General features: G+C 45.7%; 4 protein-coding genes and 1 long non-coding RNA gene across 25 annotated transcripts in view; 2 read left to right on the plus strand and 3 right to left on the minus strand.

Annotated features, from left to right (window-relative positions):
- POMT2 (protein O-mannosyltransferase 2) overlaps positions 1-2094 on the minus strand; it is a 38398-nt gene extending 36304 nt beyond the window's left edge. For 7 of the 10 annotated variants that reach the window (XR_015288152.1, XR_015288151.1, XR_015288160.1 and 4 more), the window contains exon 1: positions 1-215. Coding sequence is in view for 3 of the 10 variants with exons in the window: in XM_086893469.1 (XP_086749595.1) it covers positions 1-200 (200 nt within the window). In the remaining 7 variants the exon portion in view is untranslated. Of the gene's footprint in view, positions 216-655; positions 1392-1875 lie in introns of those variants that run through there. The other 3 variants (XM_086893475.1, XM_023927765.2, XM_023927764.2) reach the window with 3 other exon arrangements.
- Positions 185-13345, plus strand: GSTZ1 (glutathione S-transferase zeta 1). 6 transcript variants are annotated; one of them, XM_086893494.1, is made up of 11 exons: positions 247-325; positions 725-832; positions 2652-2739; positions 3283-3334; positions 3912-3979; positions 4810-4890; positions 5344-5469; positions 5999-6074; positions 6864-6916; positions 8211-8260; positions 8996-13345. In XM_086893494.1, the coding sequence occupies exons 3-11, from the start codon at positions 2725-2727 to the stop codon at positions 9120-9122; spliced, it is 648 nt and encodes a 215-aa protein (XP_086749620.1). In that variant the 5' UTR covers positions 247-325; positions 725-832; positions 2652-2724; the 3' UTR covers positions 9123-13345. The 6 variants fall into 6 exon arrangements, with proteins under 6 accessions (XP_086749618.1, XP_086749620.1, XP_086749621.1 ...); XM_086893493.1 differs by lacking the exon at positions 247-325 and adding an exon at positions 2417-2465 and having other exon boundaries at positions 743-832; XM_086893495.1 differs by lacking the exon at positions 2652-2739 and having other exon boundaries at positions 296-325.
- LOC111929945 (kelch domain-containing protein 2-like) lies at positions 10170-18609 on the minus strand. Of its 6 annotated transcripts, none has more exons than XM_023927768.2 (14): positions 18443-18493; positions 17465-17641; positions 17091-17196; positions 16473-16595; positions 15722-15956; positions 14563-14707; positions 14424-14476; positions 13781-13903; positions 13057-13244; positions 12128-12327; positions 11738-11829; positions 11380-11434; positions 10622-10719; positions 10170-10470 (listed from the first exon to the last, which is right to left on the minus strand). In XM_023927768.2, the coding sequence occupies exons 2-14, from the start codon at positions 17626-17628 to the stop codon at positions 10256-10258; spliced, it is 1797 nt and encodes a 598-aa protein (XP_023783536.1). In that variant the 5' UTR covers positions 17629-17641; positions 18443-18493; the 3' UTR covers positions 10170-10255. The 6 variants fall into 6 exon arrangements, with proteins under 6 accessions (XP_023783536.1, XP_086749608.1, XP_086749607.1 ...); XM_086893482.1 differs by having other exon boundaries at positions 17302-17641; positions 18443-18479; XM_086893481.1 differs by lacking the exon at positions 18443-18493 and adding an exon at positions 17973-18166.
- The window catches only part of LOC111929950 (uncharacterized), a 12024-nt gene continuing 6485 nt past the window's right edge, over positions 17818-23356 (plus strand). Inside the window, exons 1-3 of one of the 2 annotated variants that reach the window (XR_015288169.1) lie at positions 17818-18020; positions 20195-20272; positions 21300-21436. This is a non-coding gene — a long non-coding RNA (uncharacterized LOC111929950). Of the gene's footprint in view, positions 18021-18347; positions 20067-20194; positions 20273-21299; positions 21437-23356 lie in introns of those variants that run through there. The other variant, XR_015288170.1, reaches the window with a different exon arrangement.
- The window catches only part of TMED8 (transmembrane p24 trafficking protein family member 8), a 15005-nt gene continuing 12259 nt past the window's right edge, over positions 20611-23356 (minus strand). Inside the window, exon 7 of the mRNA XM_086893491.1 lies at positions 20611-22822. The gene's annotated coding sequence lies outside the window, so the exon portion shown is untranslated. The remainder of the gene's footprint in view (positions 22823-23356) is intronic.

Here is a 23356-nt window from a genome sequence, read left to right on the forward strand (position 1 = left end):
CATACGTGCGGCGGCTCCCGCAGGCGGTGGAAGCGGGAGGCGAAGCTGAGCAGGGTGACGAGGGCCAGCGCGGCCGGGCGGGTGGCGGCGGGCGGGGCGGCGGGACGCGCCGGCCCCCCCGGCCCCCGGCGGGGCTCCCGCTGGCGCGGAGGCATCCGCGGGCACCCGCCGCGCGCTGCTCCGCGCCGGGCGCGGCGCATCCTGGGCACGGAGCGCGGGCGCGGCGCGGGGCACGCCGGGGGATGCAGTCCCGGGGACGCGGTGCCGGGCAGCCGCCGAGCCCTGAGCGGAGGCCGGGACGGCAATGAGCGCTGCCGCCGCCAAGGTACGCGACGCTGGCTCCGCGCTCTCCCCGCGGGGCGGGAGGGGAGCGGGGGGCGATGGCGGCGCCAGAGCCGGAGGGAGCGGCGCTTGGGGCGGCGGCTCTCCGCCTTCGGCCTGCGCCGGCCTCGCTCGGTCCGGCCCTGTCCGCCGGCTGTGGGTTCTGGTGCCTCGGCACCCCGGGAAGGCCGGGCTGGCGGTTCCCGGGGCGACCGCGCCCCCGCTGCCCCGGCCTGCAGCCGTGTCTCTGTCGCAGTGGAAAACAAGGCATTTAACCCCCTGCTAAATAAAATGCTCTAGTGTGTTAATGCTTTTAGCGGTGATACTTACTTACCATATTTTATTCGTGTGCAAGTCCTATTGAAGAGATACTAAGAATTTAGGAGTAAATCTGTTCTTTCAGCTTTACATTTGAAGCCAGCAGAGTACAAGCAGTGGCTGTCAGGCACCGAGGTGTCCCCCATGCCAGTGTCTGTGTGCAGGCTGCTGGGCTTGGTGGCTCTCAGGAAAGGTGAGAGATTCGGCCTTCCCAAGTGCATCCCACATATCGCCTGGAAAGAGGTAGCCAGAGTAGACCGTACTGAAGAAGACAGGAATCCTAAGAGGTCAACACACTAAGTTTGGGGTGTTTCTTCTGTCTTTCACAACAGGGAAGCGCGTTTCCCAAATTTTTACTCTGGACTGGTATTTAAGCCCACATTTTCCACACTGATTGCCAGAAATGAAAGCAGAACCAAACCAGAACTCTCAGAAGACAATAAGCAAATTCCGTCCTCCTGTTACCATCCAGCTCCAACCAGTCTAAACTGCAGGTTTTAGGGATTTTATCCCACAGGGTAGTAAATGCAGGAAATTCTTTCCTGAGACTTCCCTGGACCATGCTCAGCATTTCCTCTGAGGAAGACCCAGTGTCACTCTGAGTTCTGTCCACTGAGGACAAAACATTTATGCTGTCTCTAGTCCTGGCTGATTATTTTTGCCTGTGATCTGCCCTGCTGCTAGGAGCAAAACAGCATGAACTCAAGAGACCACTCCATGCCCCAACCTCTGGAGATAGTTCCCAGCTGAATGATGAGTTGGTTTCCATGTTCTTTTTGGTGAAATCCCCCAGGGCCTTGAAATTACAGAGCAAGGCAATTAGCCTAGCACAGTTTATTCCAAATGATAGCATAGGCTGTAAAACCAAAAAAGAACTGCAGAGAGAATCAGGAGAAATGTCTGCTGGCTGAGAGGCCAGAGTCCAAAATAGATGTGGTAAAGGACATGGATTTCTGAGCCAAAAAAAATCATTAGCAAGGTCCTCAGGAAAAGCCATTAAAATTACTATCTCATAAATGCTCTGTTTATCTTTTGAAGCCATAGTTCTGTTCCTTTCCCTGAAACTCAGTAGGCTAAACATTTGAAAAATTAACATAGCTGATATTTCTAATGCCCTGATCCCAGAAGAAGAGAATTTAAGAAAATCAGTGAATGCTTTGTCCACTAACATGCTACAACTACTGCCATCACTTTCCTCCTCACTTATAAATCTGAGTAATTTAGTCAAAGACATACCTTATTTGAAGATATTTGAGCCAACCAAAACTGAAGGAGAAGCATGAAGTTTACAAAGAGGACTGAAGCACATGGATCATATGTGTCTCTGGCTTTCTGTTGACAGACTATAACTGAGCATATCCCTGCTTTCTTTTGTCTTTCTGCCAGTCTCTGGGAAAAGTTTTATGCATTTTTGGAGGGTAGAGACACAGAGAGATCCATGTCATGCCATTGGATCTGTGTAAGGAAGGAGAGACGTGATTACAGGTTTATTTAGAGACATACATGGCTACCAGTTTCCTGTGTAGAAAGAAAAGATTGTGACACAAAAAAAAAGCAACTTTTATTTTACATAGAGTCGGTCTGAGAGCAGAGTAGCAGCTTCTCTCATATCTGCAACGTAGAAAACCCTCTGTACTGGCCAGTACTGGTGGGAGGTGGGCTACAGGAGCGCACTAAGGAATCTCCCTGCAAAGGCAGCCCATTCCCAGAGCTAGCAGTCATTCCCTAGTGAAACAAATTCTGCAAACAGATTTGGTTTCTTTTATTTGTTCTCCAGGGTTAGATTCCTGCATTGGCAACTGGTGTCAGCATGGGAGGCTCTAAAGGTATCTTGGTTCTGGATGAAAAACTACAGAAATAAGAACAGTTCCTAAATGTGCTTCCAAGCTTAAATCTGGTTAATGGTTTTGATATCAGGGCTGGGAGAGGGTGACTGTGGTGACTCAGGATTGGCTGGGTTTTGTGCCCTGAGCACAGATTAGGGGGCATAGTCCTTTCCTCATTGGTTTTAGGAGAGAAGCCTTCCCCCATTCCAGCTGAGTTAAAAGGGAAAACACAGAGTTTTTTTGTGGAGACAACTGCATCATGGCATCTGAAAAGGTGAGAGTTTGGACAGGGTGGAAGCATCTGGGAAGGCTGCCTTAAGTGTTACAGTTCAGGTAGAGATGAATTGTCTGCCTTCATGGCTTTCAGTTCGAACAGCAGAAGCTCTTCTTATTTGGAAAGAGGTCTGTCTTTTTCCCCTGCATGGCTGGAAAAGCTATTTCGTGCCATGCAAATACCCAGTGCAGGTGCTTCAATGGCACAATCAATACAGAAATTGTTTCAGAAATTTAACATGGGATAGAAGTTAGCAATATTGGATAGTGACAAAGAGGGAAGCTTAATAGGGAATAATTTGTACATTGCTGGAAACATCAGGTGCAACTGGATGATGAAAAGGCTATTATGAGAGACAGTGATAGTACCCATATGCCCAAATCAGGAAGAGTTACTTTAAGAAAGAAGCCTTCTCTCCTCCAAACATTGCTCTCTCTCCCCTGTCGTAACAGTTGCTGAAATGCCTTCTGTTCCTGTATTCTCCTCTTTACATACATTCTCTGGTGCTCCCAGCATATAACCCTTTTATCTTTCTCTTCTCAGCCGATACTTTACAGCTATTTCCGAAGTTCCTGTTCTTGGAGAGTGCGAACCGGTAAGATTCAGTGTTTATCTCTTTTTTGTCTCAGTATTGCAGTATTCTCCCCTTCCCTAACCCAATTAATCAATCACTTATTAACAGAGATGTCAGCAAACATGAGTCTGGAACAGTGAGGTGTCTCCCCACAGGGAAGGAGGGGAAGACTGCTGCTTACCTGGAACAGGTGGAATAGAGAGGAACAGATAAGAGGGCTTCATGACACTGCCTCAGACTCTGGTCTGCCCAGGTCTTAAGAGCTAAACAGGGCTGGGAATGATCCCTACTTGTACTGAGACAGAAAGTTTTTACAGGTGAGCACATGGTCCCCTGCCCTCTATAAGCCAAATCAGGAAGGGCTGTGCTGCAAAGAGTTACAAAGCTTATTTTGAAAAACACAGTGGTTTTGCCAGGACTATCTTTAGTGCTTTGGGCCTTCATTTGCCAGAGCTCTGTCTTCTAAGTAGACTCAGGCTACCCTCCTTGAGGGATGGGGTATTTTTTCAAATGTAGATGCTAACATTTCCCTGAGCCCTCTACCAATGAAACTGGTCCCAATGTAGCTATCTGAAGCTATACACTCTGCTCTCCCTAGCACTGGCTCTGAAAGGAATTTCGTATGACCAGGTACCAGTGAACCTCATTAAGGATGGAGGACAGCAGGTAAGGATAAAAATACCACAGCTCTCTCCAGGGGTACTGAACTTGGGGATCATTAGGAGACTTGGGATAAGCACTAGAAAGTTCACAGACAAAATTACTAAATTCCTCACCACATCTGTGTAATTAATAGTTGCTTTCAGCCAGTATTCCCTGGCATGTGAGACAGGAGGAGAATATGACTGCAGGAGACTAGAGGCCTTCTCCTCTCTCAAACATTTGTGACTGAATCCATAAGGCTGAAGATCTTTTGCTTACCATGATACAACTGAATATGTCTGGAGCACAGACTTCAGAGAAGCTGCTCCACACTTTAAACAGACTCAACCTCATTCAATTAGCACCAGAAAATGCATGGAGGTGGGGATAGGAGGATGTCCAAAAGATGCTAAATGATATTGCAGGGGGCTGCAAAAGGCCTGCAAAAGGAAGAGGTGGGTTGCCAAAAGAGGTCTTCACTGAGATCTTACTTGGGGGTCTATAGGAGGGAGTTGTGCACCTCATAGTACCACTGGCTCAGTGGGCTGGTATGGGCTCAGGCAGAGTTGGACAACTGAGACAGTAATGGTGGCACCAATGCAGTACCACCCATTCTGGGCATTGCAGTGGTGCTTTATCAAGAGATAAGGCAGTCTGGCCCTGGTTGCAGTGATCCCTGAGCCCCAGTGAGAGCTTAGCTGTAAGACTAATAAGTACAGTATAATTTACTGCAAAGATTAGTATTAGAGAAAAAAAAGAGGTAGGGAAAAATTTGGTAACTGGGTCCTGGGAGAAGAAAACAAGGAGGAAGACTTTCTTATTGCTGTAGAGTAAACTCAGTTTTGTTTCCACAGTTTTCTGATGAATTCAAGGCACTGAATCCAATGCAGCAAGTCCCAGCCTTGAAAATTGATGGAATCATCCTTTCTCAGTCAGTGAGTTATCAGCTACATCCATATCAGTTAACCTTTCACTCCAGCCTGCTGCCCAGTCTAGATGGGATGGCTTTGTCCTATATTTTTCCCCAGAGCTCTCACCTATACATTGGAAAAAGAGATGGCATTTATGATCCCACTTGGAAACAGAAATAGCAAATAGTCCCTGATGGGAAACTACTGCCAAGGATTTAAGTTCAGTTCTGCTTTGGTTCATAACTCCACCTTTCACTAAGCAGTTTGTAGTCTGACTTCAATGGCTGTTTCATGATTTGCCTGAAATTATAGCTGGACCAAATGGTCACAGGCAGATGTCAGAGGGGTTATTCTGTTCCTTGGATTGGTAACAAGCTGCCATATTCTCTTGGATCAGCTTCCCTTTCCCAGGTGTTCGGGATGTGAAGTTTTCCTTGGCTTTCCAATAACCTCTCATTATCTCTTTGTTCATTACAGCTAGCTATAATTAATTACCTAGAAGAGACACGTCCTAACCCCAGGCTCCTGCCCCAAGATCCAAAGAAGAGAGCCCAAGTCAGAATGATTGCTGATCACATTGTCTCTGGCATTCAACCACTCCAGGTACTGCCTTGTCAGATCCATGCAAATGAGAGAATCAGAAAGGATTTCTGCCTTTGAAAGTCTCAGTCTCCTTAAATTGTTACCAGCCAACTGTGTGGCAGAACTTCAGATTGGTGTGCTAGCAGATGAAATCTGCTTAACCTCTGCCTGATCATGCCAATGGCAACAATACAGTATTTCCAACACAGAAAATCCTATAGCATCCCAGGGTTCTTTCTAGAAAGAGCTGAATCCATATGGTTTCACTGCAGAGTCTAGGAAATTTTGGGATGAAGAGAATGGAGTAGCCCAAAGGGAAGAGGTAAAGGGATACCCTGGCAAATGTTACAGAAGGGTAGTACCAGGAGAAAGATACAGCAGGGTGCATGATTCAGTGCAGGTGAGGTCCGGGCTAACCCAACCAACAGAACTCAGGCCAGGGGTTCAGCCTTGGCAACTCCTCATCTCCCCTCTCCTCCACTGGATGACACAGTGAGTAAGCAGTGGCCAACAGTAGCCATCTAACCTAGCAATTGCTTTGCCTTCACAGAACCTGAGTGTCCTGAAACAAATGGGGGAGAAAAAAATGGAATGGGCTCAGAACTGTATCACCTCTGGCTTTCAAGGTACATCCCACATCCAAAATGATCAGTATTTTGGCTGACATTACAAAATACTGCACCACTGGCATTCTACTTGCCTTTTCAAGTAGAACTACAGACATTCCTAGGCTGGTGTACTGGCAGAGATAGTGCTCTTCTTGCCCAGTCTCTTCTCCAGGACTGGTAGATCCCCAGGATCTGAGAGGAAAGATGTACACAGAACACTTCCACTGTTGCACCTGGAGGAGTGGAAGCCTGGTGCCATCTTGCACACTATAGCAGCTGATTCATTCTGAAGCACAAGGGCTCACAGCACTTCTAAAGTTCTACATAGATAGATAGATATGCTTTTGTAATCAGACATCTAATGGCAAACTTCCACAGAGTCTTGCAAGTAGCAGGGTATTTATTTGCCTCTTTGAGAGAAATAAAGTGCATTTGGTTCCCTCAAAACCCTTTCCCCATGTGCTGCAATGACAGGCCCATCTTCACTTCTGACAGACACAAATTGACTGAACTTTTGCATTTTTCCTCTCCACAATCACATATTTCTACATTACCCTTATAGTATTTCTAGTGCAGTCTGAAGCAGCTGAATTCACCCTGGTCCAAAAAAGCTGAAGGACCCTAAAGACTACCGTAACTATAGTAAGATATCTATTCCTTCTAGTTTCTGTCCCAAAATGCTCCTTTTTCATACTCTGCTCAGGGTTAATATGCCCTTGTACACAATTCCCAGTCTAGAAAGTGGTTTGGTGTCCCTTTCCGTTGACTTTCCAATGCCTCACTCCAGTGTACCACCTCTCTTGACAGCACTGGAGCAGATTCTGCAGCAGACTGCTGGACGCTACTGTGTGGGGGATGAAGTAAGTATCTGAGAGAGTCCGATGTGCTATCGCAGAACTGAAAACCCCAGAATCTTCCCCTAAAATAGGAAAGAAAATGAGTAAAGGAGACAAGAGCACAACCCCATCCAGTGCCTAGAATTACATGCAGTCCCTTCACCATAACAAAAACCAGCTGCGAGGATCCTCCTTAGGCCATTACTGACTAGCAGAGAGTTATGCAGGTGTTTACTTGTCCCTGCCTACAACCTGCTGATGGCCAGATTCTGCAGCTGTGTACTGTGTAGCTGTGTACTGTGTAGCTGTGTGATCTGGCTGGTACTCGAGGATATGGAAAAAGATATTTCATCTTTATGGGATTTGGACTTCAGCATGTCCTGTCATAGGGGCAAAGCCTGGCTCAAAAAACATGGGTTCAGTTCTCAGCTCTGTTCTATGGAACCTTTAACCAACTTGTATTTTTCTGCTCTGATCATCCATTTTAATATGGACAGATTTCACAGAGCTCATGTAAAAGCTGTTCTGGCCCTTACCAAACTAGAGGTAGCTCAGGCATTTTCCATTTATTAGTTCTGCTAATAAAAGGTAAAAGAGGTAAAAGATCTTTCCTATAAAAGCCTTAGGGAAAAAAGAAAGCTCCTGCATTATGCTGGGATGCAGGGGACTGTCTAGTAGCAGCCTTATGGAGCCCTCGGGAGGTGAAGGCTACTTACAAGATCTAATGCTGGAGAATAACATGTGCTCTGAGTGGTACCCAAGGCTTTGTAACCTGGGGAGCAGAGTGGGGGCAGCTGCCTCTGTCTGTGCAGATAGGCAGCCAGCAGCACTGTCCTTGAGTCTTTCAGATTGCAAATCTCTGAGCCTGTGTACAGAGGCCCTATCACATATCAAGTCTTGACATTGGCAGGACCTGCTTGATACTCCTGCAGTGCAAACAAGCAAAATTTACTTAACTTTCCCTAGCCATGCAAACACCCCCTCCCTCCATCACCTCCATCTGCAGCTTGCCAGCAGACCTGTTTGCTCAGAGGCAGTTGCCATAGAAGCACAGTGTCCTTGAGGTCATAATGATCAGCTGGTAAATGTAAAGTTCCCTAAAAGCTGATGGCTTTTACTAGTGACTGCAATGAAGTTCTTTTTCTTGTACTGTTGATGTATTATTAATGCTGAATTAAAGAATTAGATCATCATGACAACTCCTCTGTACTGGCTGATAAAATAATTTCTGTCTTGGTCCCAAATCCTGCCACCACTGGGAAGTATGAGGGAACAGGCTCTGAGTTACTCTAACCCCTTTTCTCTGCTATATTTACAGGTTTCCATGGCTGATCTGTGTTTAGTGCCTCAAGTTGCCAATGCTGAAAGGTAATTAAGGCTAAGCTTGAGATATTCTTCAACACACATACTTCTGCTAGGCTGTCAGATCTTACCTTCTGCTGCTCCTTTTGCCTCTTATAAAGTGTACCTCCTGCATGTTTCTTCTCTCCATGAATTTTCCTATTTCATAAATACTGTCTCTTTTGGAACTAAGGAGTTGTGGTCTCATCTTAGAGGCCCCTGGGTAAACCTGATCTATGACCTTAGAAAAGCTGAGGTTGCCCACAACTCCATATTCTCTGTCCCTGTTTGCTCTATTCTCACACTGCACCCAGGAGGAAAAGATTAATCACACTATTTGTTTCTAGCCTTAAACTCATACATATAGTGGCTGTATGATTCCAGGAAAAGCGGTGTCTTCTTACCTTTTACTGCACATTACGTAAAAATCTGGTGAAGATCACACAATCACAGAATGATTTGGGTTGAAAGGGAATTCTGGAGGTCACCCAGTCTAATTTCCCTGCTACAGGAAGTGGCACAGGATTGCATCCAGCTGGTTTTGAGTACCTCTAGAGATGAAGCCTTTACAATCTCTCCAGGCACTGATTAATCTCTCTAGAATTTGTTTTTAAACTTACAAGGATCAACTTTTTCTGTTAGTGCAAATGCCTGTGAGATTCTCCCATACTAGGCAGGCCTATCACACCACTCTGTACTTCTGCTCACTCCTGCACTGGCTCTCCAGCTCATAGTACTTCACAAATTCTTTTCCTTTTACAGATTCAAAGTGGACATGGCTCCATATCCCACAATAACCAGAATAAATAAAGCTCTCTTGGAGTTAGAGGCCTTCAAAATAAGCCACCCTTCCCGGCAGCCAGATACTCCTGCAGAGCTGCGAGCTTGAAGCCTTTCTACTCATTAAATCTAGAAAGCTGGCATGATAAAGAAGATAACACCTCCAATTTGAGTAGGACTTCAGTGCCAGTAGGAATCCCTAGTACTATTGTTTCTCTTTCATCTGGGTGGGAAAGACAGAAGACCTGGAAACAGTGTAGATGGCTTACAGGAGCTGTGACTTGCAGCTACTTATTTTTTCTATGCAGTCTATCTCCATGAAGCAGATTAAAGCAGAAGTATCCATTATAATCAGAAGTTCCCTCTGTATGGCTTTGGGTTGGGGAACGTGGCCACAGACAAGTGTGAGGCATTGAGCCAATTCTGTATTCCCCACAGGGGCTACTTCTTTCTACCATCTACAGAAAGAGCATCAGGGAATCAGCATACACAGTGTGCTTATCCTTCGACCCAACTCAGAGGCACAGCATAGTCATCAGTTCCATGGATATAAACAATAAGATCTAGTCTCTGATGGAAGATAGCTTAACCCTTCTTGGAGTCTTGAAAGAGCCAAGTCAGCAACTCTGTGACCCCTTGCAATAACCAGAGCACAGAATTTATAAAAGGTCTGCCTAGAGAAAAGCTAGGTGATTGTGACAGCAAGGCACAACCAACTCTCTCCCCTACACTGAAAATCATTCTCTTCTTTTTCCCTTCCTCAGATACCACTCTAGGTGTTTTCCTAGCCTTCAGCTGCAGACTGTTGCCCAAGGGAATCCCACCCAAGATTCCCTCCAAACCAGAATCATACCTGTACCTATTACTCTGAGGACAAATAGCAGCAGTAAATACTCAAATGAAACCAAACACCTAAGTCACCTTCAAAGCTGAAAGTGCCCTGGGAATTCCAGCTAAAAATCTGTAGGGCAAAAAGGGAACCCATAACCTTGTGTCTGTGTGCTTGTGCAGGCTCAGCTCAGATCCCACTGAATGTTTTGGCACCTGAACCCAGATACTGTATGTCAGGTACCCTAGGAGAACAATACCCATGGCCTTCAGACTTTATAAACCCACAATCACTTGTACCAAGGTGGCATTCACCTGGACTGCCATGTTGCTTGGACTCATTTATTGCCATCCATATCTGTATTTAGGCTGGTGAAGAGACTTGCTGTTCAGGCTCATTCTGAGAATCATGCATTATCCTAGGTCCAGCTGGATCTTGACTGTGCTGTTATAAAAGGTCCCAGCACAGTTGGAGCCCCCAAAGACCAACACCTTGTGCAGGTTCTGCTCCTCTTTCTTCTCCTTGTCCATATCCATTAAGTGGGCAGGAGTCATGTCAAGCAATGTGTGGCCAGCTCGGGGAACAGAGCAGAGGTCGTGGTGGATCACTGTGCTCCATGAAAGAGTATCTGAAATGGAAAGGGGATATCAATACTGACAAGCCCATTCCTGCTGCAAAGGGATGACACAAATGGACTAGACTAGGTGTTCAAAAACACCACTGCAGCCCCAGAGTCATGTTCAGCTATCAAATGTATTCTTTGCAGGAGAGTCACTCACCTAGGTGGAAGACAAAGGCATCATGGAAGGCTCCTCTGGCATTGCAGCCTCCACTGATCAGAACCTTCTGGTCCGACACAGCCAGAGCTGCATGAAAACTGTGAATAAAGCAAAGTCAAAAGGTGACTACAACAAAACCTGCTTGGATGGCCTCAGCAATGGGCAAGGATGGGGGCTTTAAGCTGCAGGAAGAAAATTGATTTCTGCTTCTCTCTGCCCTGATTTTCAGAATAACCCTAAAAGAGAAGTTTGCCTCTGCAGGTCAGGCCACAATCAGGCCTGAAGAGGAACTTATTTCTCAGAAGGAGCTATCAAAACTCCTATGCTTTGCTCTGTGGGGTGAGATAGCAGGCTAGCTGGGCTCTGCATTGATTTAGATCATTGTTACAGTGAGCAATTCTGTCCCTTTAAGAACAGCATAGTCCTAGTACAGGAGTTTATTCCTCTGCGTGGCACACTACCTCTCCACACACTGTGAAGACCAAACAGCAGGCCATACAATTTACTAGCACAGGGCAGAAGACAGCCTAACCTGAAAGACAGATTTCCAGGGAGGCTAAGTAATATCCCCCAACACCATACTGGCACCATCAAGGACAGCACAGGAATTCCTGGGCCCACAGCAGAGAGAAGATCCACGTATTTTCACTAGTGGAACAGAGATATGCAGCTGGGTCTGATCACAAGCACTGTTTAAATCTGGTTTCAAAGAGAAGTGACAGAAGAAGACAGCTCCTGGGTCTGCAACAGAATCTTACCAACGTGCAGAAGGCTGTCCTGCCAGCAGGGGGACTGGTGTGTACTCCATGAAACCTGACAGACCAAGAAAAGGCAGGTGAAATGTCAAAAAACCTCAGCCTCATAACTAGACAAAAACTGCCACATCAACAACCTGTCTTCTTTATTACCCAACTTCTTTCAAAAAAAGCCATTGTTTTTTCCTCAACCCCTCCCTTATTGCCCCAGAAAGGGCTTTTTTTTAAGCCATAGTTTTTCATCTCCATTGTCTAGTCTGGAATTTGTATAATGTTACTGCTGTTTTCCCATTGAGCACACCTCACTCCCTGTCTTGGAACAGACCTTCCCAAGGCAGACACATGGCACAGACTTTCTTACCCAGATCCAGAATGTGCATGTCACTAAGGTAGAGAGAAGTCCTCCGACCCCCAAAAATCAGCAGCTTGTTTTTCAATAGAGTAGCTGAATGCCTGGGCAGAGAGCAAGCAAATGAATAAAACATCTTCAGCAAGTTCCCAAAACTTCTGTTTTAGCCTTGGCCTCTTCTACTGTGCTGCCATAGCTTCAGTCTACACCTCGGACAGAATCCCATCAGGATTCACAACAGGAGGTACTGAGAATCCCATTGCTCTAAACACAGCCCTGTCTTAAGGAGTACACGGTGGAAAATAATCGCCTAATACTTCAAAAATCACACTGGTGTGGGAAGGAATGTAAGCAGAGGTTTTCTGCACTATTTTTTGGTAGCTGGAATTAGAGCACTCTCACCCAAGCCTAGGTAGAGGTTTCTCCCCTTCTGAAATGGGCTGATACCAAATCTCATGCTCTGGATTAAAGACATAGAGCACATTGCTGCAGGGTGCAACTGCCAGTGATGCCTTTCTAGGGAAAGTTCCTCCAAAAACAAAGAGCTCCTTGTGGTAGATAGTTGCGCTGTGGTAGGTGAGCACTGGTATCCTCCCTTTCGCCTAGAAAAAGTTCAATATATATTTGTTACAAGAAGTGCATTATTTGCTCCATGACCCATAGGAAAGGGGCCCACATCATGCAGTGAGTTTGACAAGTCTCAATTTTCACTTTATTGACTTCCCAGCCAGATCTTTGCTATGCAGGCAGACAGTATGTTCTTGGCATGCTCTACACCACCAGAATGCTCTGATAAGAAAAGGAAATCAGCCTCCCACACCTTCCTTAGAAGATGTCAGGGAACAGAAAAATCTCATCCAGGCTTACCCTGTAAAAGCTACTTTATGCTTTACCAGGAAAGAGACAATCCCATGCTGACAAGGCTCAGAATTCTGCTGTGCTCAGGGCAGTTCCTGATTTGAAAAGACTGTCTCTTAACCTCAGCATCTGGTGCAGCTCTCAATGGCACCATATAAAATGAGAGGCCACTTCCTTCCACTGCTTGTAGAGTACATCCCACCCGTGAGCTTGGTCAGGCACAGCCCTCTGCAGCAACCATTTTTTCACATTGCTTCATTCCTTGTAGGCACAGTACCTAGTTTCTGTTCAGCATGTGGCTTTTCAACACAGACTCCTAATACCTGTCAAACCCAACTATACATCTCAGACAAGCTACAGCAACAGTGGACCAAAGACCACTGGACTAAGGAAATGGGCACAATGACTGCCACATTCAGACAGAACCTGCCACCCCTCCTGCACTTTTGTCTTGGAAGAGATGCAGTACTCACAGCCACAAGGAGCCATTTCCAGGTGACTGTGTCCAGAATGTACATGCTGCTGTAGTCTTTGTCCTCCCTTATGCCCCCAAAGATGTAGATACGCTTGGTGTCAGGGTCATAAGTAGCTGTGTGACCATGCAAGCATGATGGCATGGCATTCTGTAGCTGGAAACCCACTGGAAGCCATAAATCACTGTCTGTGGGAGCAACAGCAGACACATGGTGTGGGAATTCAAAAATACTCTTGATTTCTCTAGAATTTAAAGAATATGCCATAAATTTTTTATGCAAAACCTTGCTCCCTTTGTCTCCTCCTCTCCTTTGATTCAGGGCTAGAGGGGACTCATACAGAATTGTTTCTGTAAGGAATGATGGGGAATAGCAAGGTGAAAGAGAAGACCAGTGAGACGTAGAAAGACACAAGGCACTGGAATTGTATCTCACACTTCCCCACCAGTCAACACACAGACTGCAAACTCCACTGTTGCTTTTACCCCTTAAAATTCCATCTCTTTCCAGAACTTGTACCTTAGCTCCTATAGGGCTCTCAAGTACAATCCCAGAGCCTCACAAGGTACTTTATGCTGTCAGCTCAGCCTCAAGACATGCCAGGTATGATGCCTTTGCTGTCCCCTCCATCTGCACAGAGATGCCCAAGTATCCCCTCCCATCTCCATGAGCCATCTTCAAGTCCCACTGTCCCCATTGTTTTTGACAACCCTATAGTACCCACCAGTTTCCAGCTTCCAGAAAGCATCCCTGCAGGACTGTTGATTGACACCTTCTCCACCAATGAGAACAGCTGTCCCCCGGTCACTGAGGCACATGGCATGGCACCATCGAGGGCTGGGACTGCCTGGGGAGGGAAGAGCACAGGCCTGTGAGCAGTCAGACAAGACACCCTCAGCTCCCTTCCCTGCTGGGGAGAACAAGCCACCTGAATGCTCAGAGGGGGGAAATGGTAAGGCAAGGGCCCCATGTCCCTTCCCTCTGCAGGGGAAAAAGACATACCTCCCTGAGCAATATTTTCAGTTGGCTTGGGGGAATAATTGCTGTACTTAGAACTCAGGAGCAAGCAGTAGCTGGATGCATCCAAGCTGCCATTTCAGACATGCTTGGATGTCCCCTATTTACTAGCCCATCTCCAAAAGTGATATCCCAGTTGTGCTACCTGCCCCATACTACTCCTCATGAGGGAGGGCTACCCAGGGACAGTTTGTCAGTACCTAAGATAGAACAATCAGAAGCCTGGAGCTGCTTCCAGAGGTATTCCTTGTACTGCTCTGTTCCTCCTCCCTTCCCCTCCCAAGCCCCTGCAGTTGGCTGAGCAAGCTAAAAAAAAATACTTTTTAGTCAAAGTCTATTTCATATCTTACCTTTTTTCCTCAAAGAGCTATGTACGCAGAGGTATGCCTGAGATTCAGAGGGGCTAAAGAAACATATTTGAGAGCCTGACAGTACTGGAAGCACTGATGGCAATTGCATGAAAAGGAACAGTATATACACACAACCTACTTGTTCTTGTTCACTGGGGAGATACAGGATGAAGCATGAGAGGTTTCCGATGTTGAAGGGAAGGAATACCACCACTGAATGACTGAAAAGACAAACCAGGATCTAGGAACCAAATCCTCACCTTGCAACTCCTTCACTGCCAGATCTGCAGAGGGAACACAGAGATGGCCTCATAAAGCAGCCAGCAGACATACTGTGGAAAGTGATCAGCTCCACTGTACAAGAGCCCTTTGACCTTTCTCCAACCTGCAGCACAAAGCTACCTCACTGCAACAAACAAGGTGCAAGACCAAGAATCATAAACTAAGTCTCATCAGAAGAAATGCAGAAGATAGTAGGAGCAGGGCATACTTCCTCTGACTGCCAAATGCTGTTGCCATTGCATTTTACTCCTCTGATGGAAGTTCGTTTCCCTGCTCACACTGCCTGCAGCAGAAAAATCTTTATGATGGAGCAGTATTTGCCTTTATGACAAGCAAGCCAAGTCCCAGTAAGTAATTTCTTATGGGGACCACTAAGTTACTGACAAACTTTTACACATAAACTTGGTCACACTCTGGAGCTGACTTAGAATTCCCACTCCAGAAGCCTAAGGCTTTGTTTCCAAATCCCTTGGCAGTTACCTTCTTAGTACTCAAAAGTCAGTACAATTATTATATATATATATATATATATACACACATATATATATACATATATTCCTTTTCATATTTTTTATACTGTAATAATAACCAATGTCTTCTATGGACCAAGTGGTATGCTGTTAGTAGGGGTACAAACAGAGTAATGCAGCTTACAGAACATCACAGTAGGTAATTTTCTTGTGCCTCAATTTATTCTTTTCTAAAACAAGGTTAACAATATTCTTAATTTAGAAAACACTTTTACTTGGATGAAAAGATAGGCATTATGTCACAGTAAAAAGTGGTGACACTAAGAATATCCCATGTTCCATTTCTGGCCTTTTCCCAGCAGGCAAAAACTCATCAAGCAGCTGACCCAGGAATAAAGACCATTCTTAGTATTTCAAAGCCAAGCATACAAGCCCATCATGCCTTGGAGGTATATAGAGAAAAAGACTGAGAAAGTGCAGCCCAGCAGCATTGACAGATCATTCAGACAAGACCTGTAAAATAAAGCTGGAAGCTACCAGAGTTACCTTCTTCATCAAGATCTTTCTCAGATGCTGTGGGTTCAAATAAAACTTTTCTGGGCTTTTTGGAGTGGACTCTTGGTGGTTCTTGGTTAGGACTCTTCCTCCAGGCCTCACTGGGTTCCACCTTTCCAGCTGGTGACTTCAGGGCACAGGGTACCACCACAGTCCTCAGTGGTGGTTGGATGTTCTTCACAGGCCTGGATGCTCTGGCAGGCACCTCTGAGCTCTGACTCTTAACCTGTGACATAAGCCCCAGTCAAATCAGCCCTGAAGAAAGACACCTGAGGCTACTGTGAATTGCATCTTACTTGGTCAGAGATGTGGTAACTGTTGTTCAGCTCATCATCCCATTGAGTTTTAAGAGCCAACATGCCATTAGTATCAGCTGCCAAACAGATGCAGTGCAATGCATCTATCTGCTGCTGTGTGATGTAGGCAGCATTCAGACTGCTAGCTGCTGGGCACAGCTAGAACGTGGAAGTGCAAAAAGGCTATCTGTACCAGGAATGAAGGGAGTTTGTTGACCATCCCACCAAGAACTAGTATATCCAACATTTAAAAAAGCATTTCAATGGAGAATATATCTTGCTTCAGCACAACAGAAACTTTGGCTCCAGAATTTGCTTAGCCATATCTCCACTGAAAAAATGGCAGCAAATGTTTCAGCTAGACGTCAACTGAATGGCTACTGGTGAGGAAGAAGATACTAAGAAAAAAGTGAAATAACAAGAAGATGACTCCAAAATACACGTACCCCAGTAGGATCCTCCAGGTCCTGACCAAGTGGCCTATCATCTGCTGGGAGTACTGGTGACTGGGTGGTCTCTGGTACAAGAAAAGAACGGGCAGGTGTACTGCTGGAGACACCTCGGAGCAGCTGCAGCAGAAACAGCGTCAGAATAAAAGGCCATAAGTGTGCTAGCCTCCATCCACACAAAGGATGAGCAAAAGCATGTCTTGGTGAGGGACAGATTCCCTGCAATGGAATAAACTGCCTTTCATCCCCTACACCAACAAAACAAACTAGAAAAAGGAAAGCCGGATGCTTTTTTTTTAGCAAGATCCTAAATCCATTGGCTTCAGCTCAAGGTACAACTATTTAAGTACCAAAGTTCAGGAGAGAGTGGAACTGAAAGTGAACAGCTGTCTGCTGCCCATCTCCTGCAACACACAGGGTGTTCTGGCAAAACTGTGTTCAGAGGACAGGCCTGGAACATCACAGAGGTTTCAGGCTAATCACAGACGTGCATTAACAGATTCATGTTTGTCAGCTCAGAGTAGCATAGAAGGAAAAGAGAGAAGAGGTTCTGGGCCTGAGAAGTAACAACATTTGGGACCCTAGACAGGAAAAGAGGAGAGTCAATTATTTTACCTGTCCACTGACAGTCAGGACAAGCCTCACAGGGTTGCCTTTGTCCATCTCTTTCAATGAGGCCATGAAAATATCTGTTCTCCAGTCATCTTCCCACACCAGAGACCTGCACAAGGGACCACAGCTTTTCAGCCCACAAGTGACACTGACCAGGACAAAATTCCTGCTCCCATACTAGATGATAACAGCCCAAAGCCAAAAGAGATCTAACCCCGAAAGCAGCCAAAAAGAATCATCGCTAGAGGGAAACACCATGGTGGAGGACCAATGGGCCCAAGCAGCTTTTGTAGAACAGCAGCAGATCAGGCAGCACCAGAGATCAAAAAGCTTTTCCAAGATGCCCCTCCTGACACCCTGGCAGCTCCTGCTGTAACCTGCGGGTGGGCTCCAGCGTGCCGACCCGCTGTGGTGCGACATCTGGGGACACCAGCACATCCACTGCGATGCTCGTGTCCGGAGAGTAACAGCTCCAGTCTCCCAGCCCGAACACCACCAGCTGCTTTGGCAATGGCAGTGGCAGCCAAGCCTGGAAACCCATCTGGCTGGACTGGCTGCAAGAGGAGGGAAAAAAAACGAAGAGATAGTAATCAAGGAGTAAAATAAGGTGGAAAAATATATGACGACTCCTGAAAACACGTTTATGCCAGGGAAGGGTGAAAGGAGAGGGCTTGTGTCATTTAAAGATGAAACCGTGCAAGGATGCCGGGAAGGAAATAACCGGTGGGAAGGGAGAACCACCAGGAGCAGCAGGAGCAGCGCAGCCGCTCGGACAGCGGCATTTCCAGAGGGGCCAAGGCGTGGCGTGCAGGTGCCCCAGGCCGCGGAGAGCTCAGCCCCGACAGGGACCGGCCGCGTTCGCGCGAGGCCGAGGCCGGGCCGCACCTGCCGAGCCGCCGCGGCGGCTCCCGCAGAGCCCAGAGCACGTAGAAGGTGAGGCTGCCCTGCCGGGCGCTGCCCGCAGGCCCCGGCCAACCCCGGCGGCGGGAGTGCAGCATGGTGAGGAGCACGGCGGCACCGCCAGCGCCGACATTAAAGCCCCGCGGCGCAGGTGGGCGGCCCCGGCATCCCCCGGCCCGGCCCCACAGCTGCGGAGCGGCCCCGGCATCCCCCGGCCCGGCCCCACAGCTGCGGAGCGGCCCCGGCATCCCCCGGCCCGGCCCCACAGCTGCGGAGCGGCCCCGGCATCCCCCGGCCCGGCCCCACAGCTGCGGAGCGGCCCGCGGGACCCGCCCTGCCCTCAGCGCGGCCAGCCCCATTAGCGACAGTGCCGGCGGCAGCAGTGCCAAGCCGGGAGGAGGTAGGGGGGAGTAGGGCTGGCTGCTGAGGCCTTCCGAAGCTGGGACCAGCCGTACCTTCGTACCAAATCAGCCTCTACAAAATCACAGAATTAATTTAGTTGGAAAAGACCTCTGAGATCATCGAGAGCAGCCAATAACTGAACTCCACCGTATCAGCTAGACATGGGCACTACACATCCAGTCCTTCCTTAAACACCTCCAGGGATGCTGAATCCACCACCTCCCCATGCAGTCCATTCCAGTATATAATCACCCTTTCTGTGAAGAAATTCCTTCTAATGCATAGCTTGAGAGTATGCCTTCTTGTCCTGTCACTGGCTGCCTGGGAGATGAGGCGAATTCCCACCTGGCAACAGCCTCCTTTCAAGCAGTCATAGAGAGTGATAAGGTCTCCCCTGAGCTTCCTTTTCTCCAGCCTAAACAACCCCAGCTCCCTCAGCCACTCCTCAAAGGACTTGTGACCCAGACGTTCACCATTTCTTGAGCCCAAGCCACATGACGTTTTCCAGAGAGAGATAATTTGTTTGCCAATTCCTAAATCAGCATAAACATTTCTTGTAGCCTTCATGAAAAAGAGTAGGTGTGAACCTTGCTTCTCTTACTCTGCAGTCAGGGCTCATATTGAAGGCAGGATGGTGGCAGATACTCCTTAAACAGTAATTACATGTGTGTATATGTGTGTTATTACAGAGGCTCCACTGGGTAACTGATACCACCTGTATAACAATGAGTAGCTCTGCTAAACTTTAAACTGCTGTTGATAATTGTTGTAGTTTAAGGCCTTGCGTGCAGAAGAATTCGGGATGTAACGGAAAGCAAGTAACCCACCCCTCTCTGTTAGGATAGTAAAGTCTCTTGTAATTAGCCAATAGCACCTAACGATGATGTAAGCAGATGGGAGTAACACAGTGACCCTAGGTTATAAAATGTTAAATTCCCCTGCAATAAACACCATTTTCGCCATCCATCACATTGATGCTGTGGGATATGGTCCGTGTGGCTGGAGATAGCCACCGTGCTGGCTCTGGCCAGGGTTTCTGCCTTGCTTGAAAACTGACAGATAATCAAACACTACTAAAAGCAGTGACAGGACTTCAGCAGCCAAAGTACAATATTCTCCCTATTCACCTGAAACAGGGAAGAGCCACTTCCCTGGCACAGGCAACAAAGCCTGCTGCAAGACCTTCACAGAGTAACTCATGATCAGAGTGTTTCTGCTGCAGCCCATCCACCAAAGTTACAGATGGGGGAAAGAGAGTGGCAGAGTGGAGGTGGATGGAAAGAACTAATGTGAAATTTTGCCTCACTTCCCTGCATCCCCACAGTTTTTCTTAGTTTTCCACTTGGCCCTAGGTCTGAACCAAGCACAAGGATTTATCTTGAGCGCAATGCAAATAAAGTAGCTGTAGCACTGTTTCTCTTTGGTGGTCTTAAATTGCAATGAAACATCTTTAGCTTGGCAGAATCATCTATTCTTTGGATCAGCTTGGTTTATGATTGCTCCTGCCCATCAATTAATTTATAAAAGTGCTCCAAGGGAACATCAGACTAGAACAGAGAATTGAAACTCGGCAGCACTTGTCCTACCAAACTTAAAATAAGATAGGTGAGAAAAGATGATTCCTACTACAGGCATCATTCCTCATTTTGGCCAGCAAGTGCTTCTCTTTCAGGACATGTAAGTAGAGCCTTTGTAGTATGATAAAGCTGATGGGCAAAGCAGCTGGGAGGAGCTGTGAAGGGCACTTTTCTCCAGACAATTTAATGAGTATCTGATAACTGAAGAGATGTTTTTAAATCCTCCAGATTGAAAGCTGAAGTTACAAAGGATCTAGGGGATCTCTGCAAATAGAGGTGACAAGTAGCAGTATGAAGAACTGGAGGGTAAAGTATTCAAACTCTGCCTATGTCCATTATATGAGCTTGGCTACTTGCTTGTTCCTCTCCAATTCCTCAAGCATTCAGTACAATCTCATAAAAATATTCCAGCAAGTCATTTTAACACACAAAAGATTTTGTGGCTGGAACCATTATCATGAGCTGACAACAGAGAATTTTCCTATCCATTTGCATCAGAATCTCCTGCACATCATGAAGTGTATTTTGTGTATTTGCATCTTTCTTTGCTCCTAAAACTAACTATATTCTTGTTTTGTTGGAAGGTCTGCAGTTGAATTTTTTATATCAAGATATTCACTAGCCTTAGAAAGAAGACAAAGTCCTTGGTTGCATAGTGAAAAGTTTATTTAAAGGGAGTAAGTTCCAATATATTACTAAAAATCAACCACAACACATCAAATATAAACAATACAAACCAATTGTAGAAGGAATGCAAGCACACTATAAATATAGCCTTCATACATACCCTTCAGAAAGAGTCCAGTGCCACTTTTTTGGTTTTTTTTAATATCCTCTTCTCTATTTAAAACTCACCTCCTGGTGAGCACATGAAAAGCAAACAGTTGGCGCTGAGTACTCAGTTTTGAAATCAGAGGACATCAAAAATATTCACATCACATAGATAAGGACTGACAAACAACCATCACAGTTCACAAGAACATAAGTTTGAAAAAGTTATGACCAGCTACAAGGTGCTCCCCATTGAAAGCCTGTTGCTAATGGCTTGGAGCTCTGAGTGGAAAGCACCTGCTTCCCTCTGAGGAGAGCTGTTCCCAGGAGATCTCAGAGGTTGCAGGAAGGCCATCTCTAGCTATTTATCATTTCCAAATTATAAATAAACAGCTCCTAACTGTCAAGGTCATTACTTGGCAAGGTCTCCTTAGCTCTGAATTTTGTGGCTGGCATCCTGCTTCTTGCCCAAGGGACTTGACTCACCAGTCCAGATGGATTTAAAATAGATAACTATCACTGATGGCTCAGAAAATTCTTCCTTTCTCCTTTTCCAATAAAGGCTACATTTAATGTACAATGATTCTGAGAAAGCAACAAGTAAAATCCAGAATGGAAACTAGAAAAGTCAAGGGGACACAGATCCATCATCCACCTGGCCTGATGTGCCTTCAGCTGCAACAGCACCAAAGTTTCAGAGTAAGTAGCCAGAGACTGTCTCCAGACAAATGTGGACTATTCCCGCAGAAAACTCTCCTCCTTGCGATATACATTTGAACTCTGCTATTTTATGTACCTTCTAAAATTTTATTTAATTGGTATTTACTGCAAATCAGCTTCTTTAGATAAATGCTTTAGCACTTTGTTAAACTCCTTTCTTCTTTCACAGTCTAATTAGCAATGTATTTAACACAATCAGTTCTTCATTCTGCCAGTTGTGGCATTCATAATTCATCTACATGACATTGTCACATCCAATATTTTCCCAGATACGAGAAAAGGAGAAATAGTCTTTTCTTTTACACTTGTAGATATTACAAAAACCCAAACAAAAAGCTTTGTTGCCTTGGTCTCTCATCCACACTCAATATGCATAAGCACACACCACTCACTAGTCAGGATTTCAACACTCTTTTTAGTGAAAATTATGAAAGGCCATAAGAAACACTCTTCTACTATCTATCTAATGTTCCTCTGGTCCTTGGGTTTAGTGTCAGCATATCAAAAGGAATAGTCCTCTGGTGTTCCTAGACATCTGACAGCAGCATATGAAGGCAAAGAATGTATGGCACCAGGAAACTCAAATGCCATTGTACCACTCATCTTACAGCAACAAGGCCATCTATGAACACATTAGATCTCCAGGAACAGCCTAGAGGGGCTCTCCCTGCCTGACCTTAGCGAGTACCACCCCTACCCAAATGGGCAGAGAAATAAGAAGAAATCTCTTGTATTAATGAACCTATGGTTCTTATTTCAGACATGCTCTTTGTTCCTAAGGCACCTTGTGATAAATTCTCTGTAGAGTGGCTTTAATAGGGGTAGTGAGACAAGAAGGAAGAGTATAGGCAGTGGGGATGAAAGTGAACTCATTTAGGAATTCATTCTCTACCCTAATTCCCCAAAAGAACAACAAAATCTTTCAGCAGCTAGACTTATAATAAGGTTAACCTCAAATTCACCTCACCAGGTCCAGCACTACAGTAACTGACCCACTGCTGACCATATATGGAGGTTACATGCACACACAGGTACAAGGAGACAAGCTGACAGCCACCAAGAAAGGAATGTGGCTGCCTTCTAGACTCAGTGCATAGTAACTTGACTTTCTTAGCACCTGAAGTCAGGTAACTAAGCTCTTCCTCTTAGCACATTTTCATCTTACCTGTTTGTGCATATTAAATGGATCCCAAGCATTAATTTGCTAGAAGCCTGTGTCTGACACCAGTACCCTTTCCTGAGAACATGTATTACAGGCCTCCAAAGAGTCTGAGTAAATGTAAGCAGTACCAGTTGTGGTCCTTGATTTGAGCAATTTTAACTCTCTGTTCTCAATAATTTTAAACTACTGCTGCTACATTACACCTAAAGCAAAAAAGAGAAAACAATGGAGAGCTTATTACCTTCTCTGACATAAAAAATGTCAAACAGATTAGTACCATTATTATAACTAAACAGTTATACAAAGTAATTTTTACACAAGTCCTTTGCTAAAGGATATATCTCTGACTGAACAGGTAAATTTTATTTAGATCTAAATTATATTCAAAACAAAATGGAAAACAATTTGTGTTTTCACAGAAGCAAAGCCAAAATGCAAAAGAAGCTTCTTCCTTGATTTAGCTTTCTGAAGTTCTAGAGACAGAGGGAAAGGAAAGATATATTAAAACCTATTTGAAATGTTCCTTCCACAGAAACAAAGAAGAAATTTTCCTTTCCTGAGGATTAATTTCCCTCTCTGAAGTGCAACTGCATTTAAACTTTATTTTTCTTTCTTGACCCAAGGTCTAATTCCAAACATGTCTATTTAAATAAGAAAGAAGGGTTTCCATAACAGCCTAAGACAGCTAGCAGGATTGAATACAAATCCAGGAAATATACCAAACTGAAAAAATTACA

Source organism: Cyanistes caeruleus, chromosome 6 (assembly GCF_971803275.1).
Source record: "Cyanistes caeruleus chromosome 6, bCyaCae1.hap1.1, whole genome shotgun sequence".
NCBI classification, from domain to species: Eukaryota; Metazoa; Chordata; class Aves; order Passeriformes; family Paridae; genus Cyanistes; species Cyanistes caeruleus.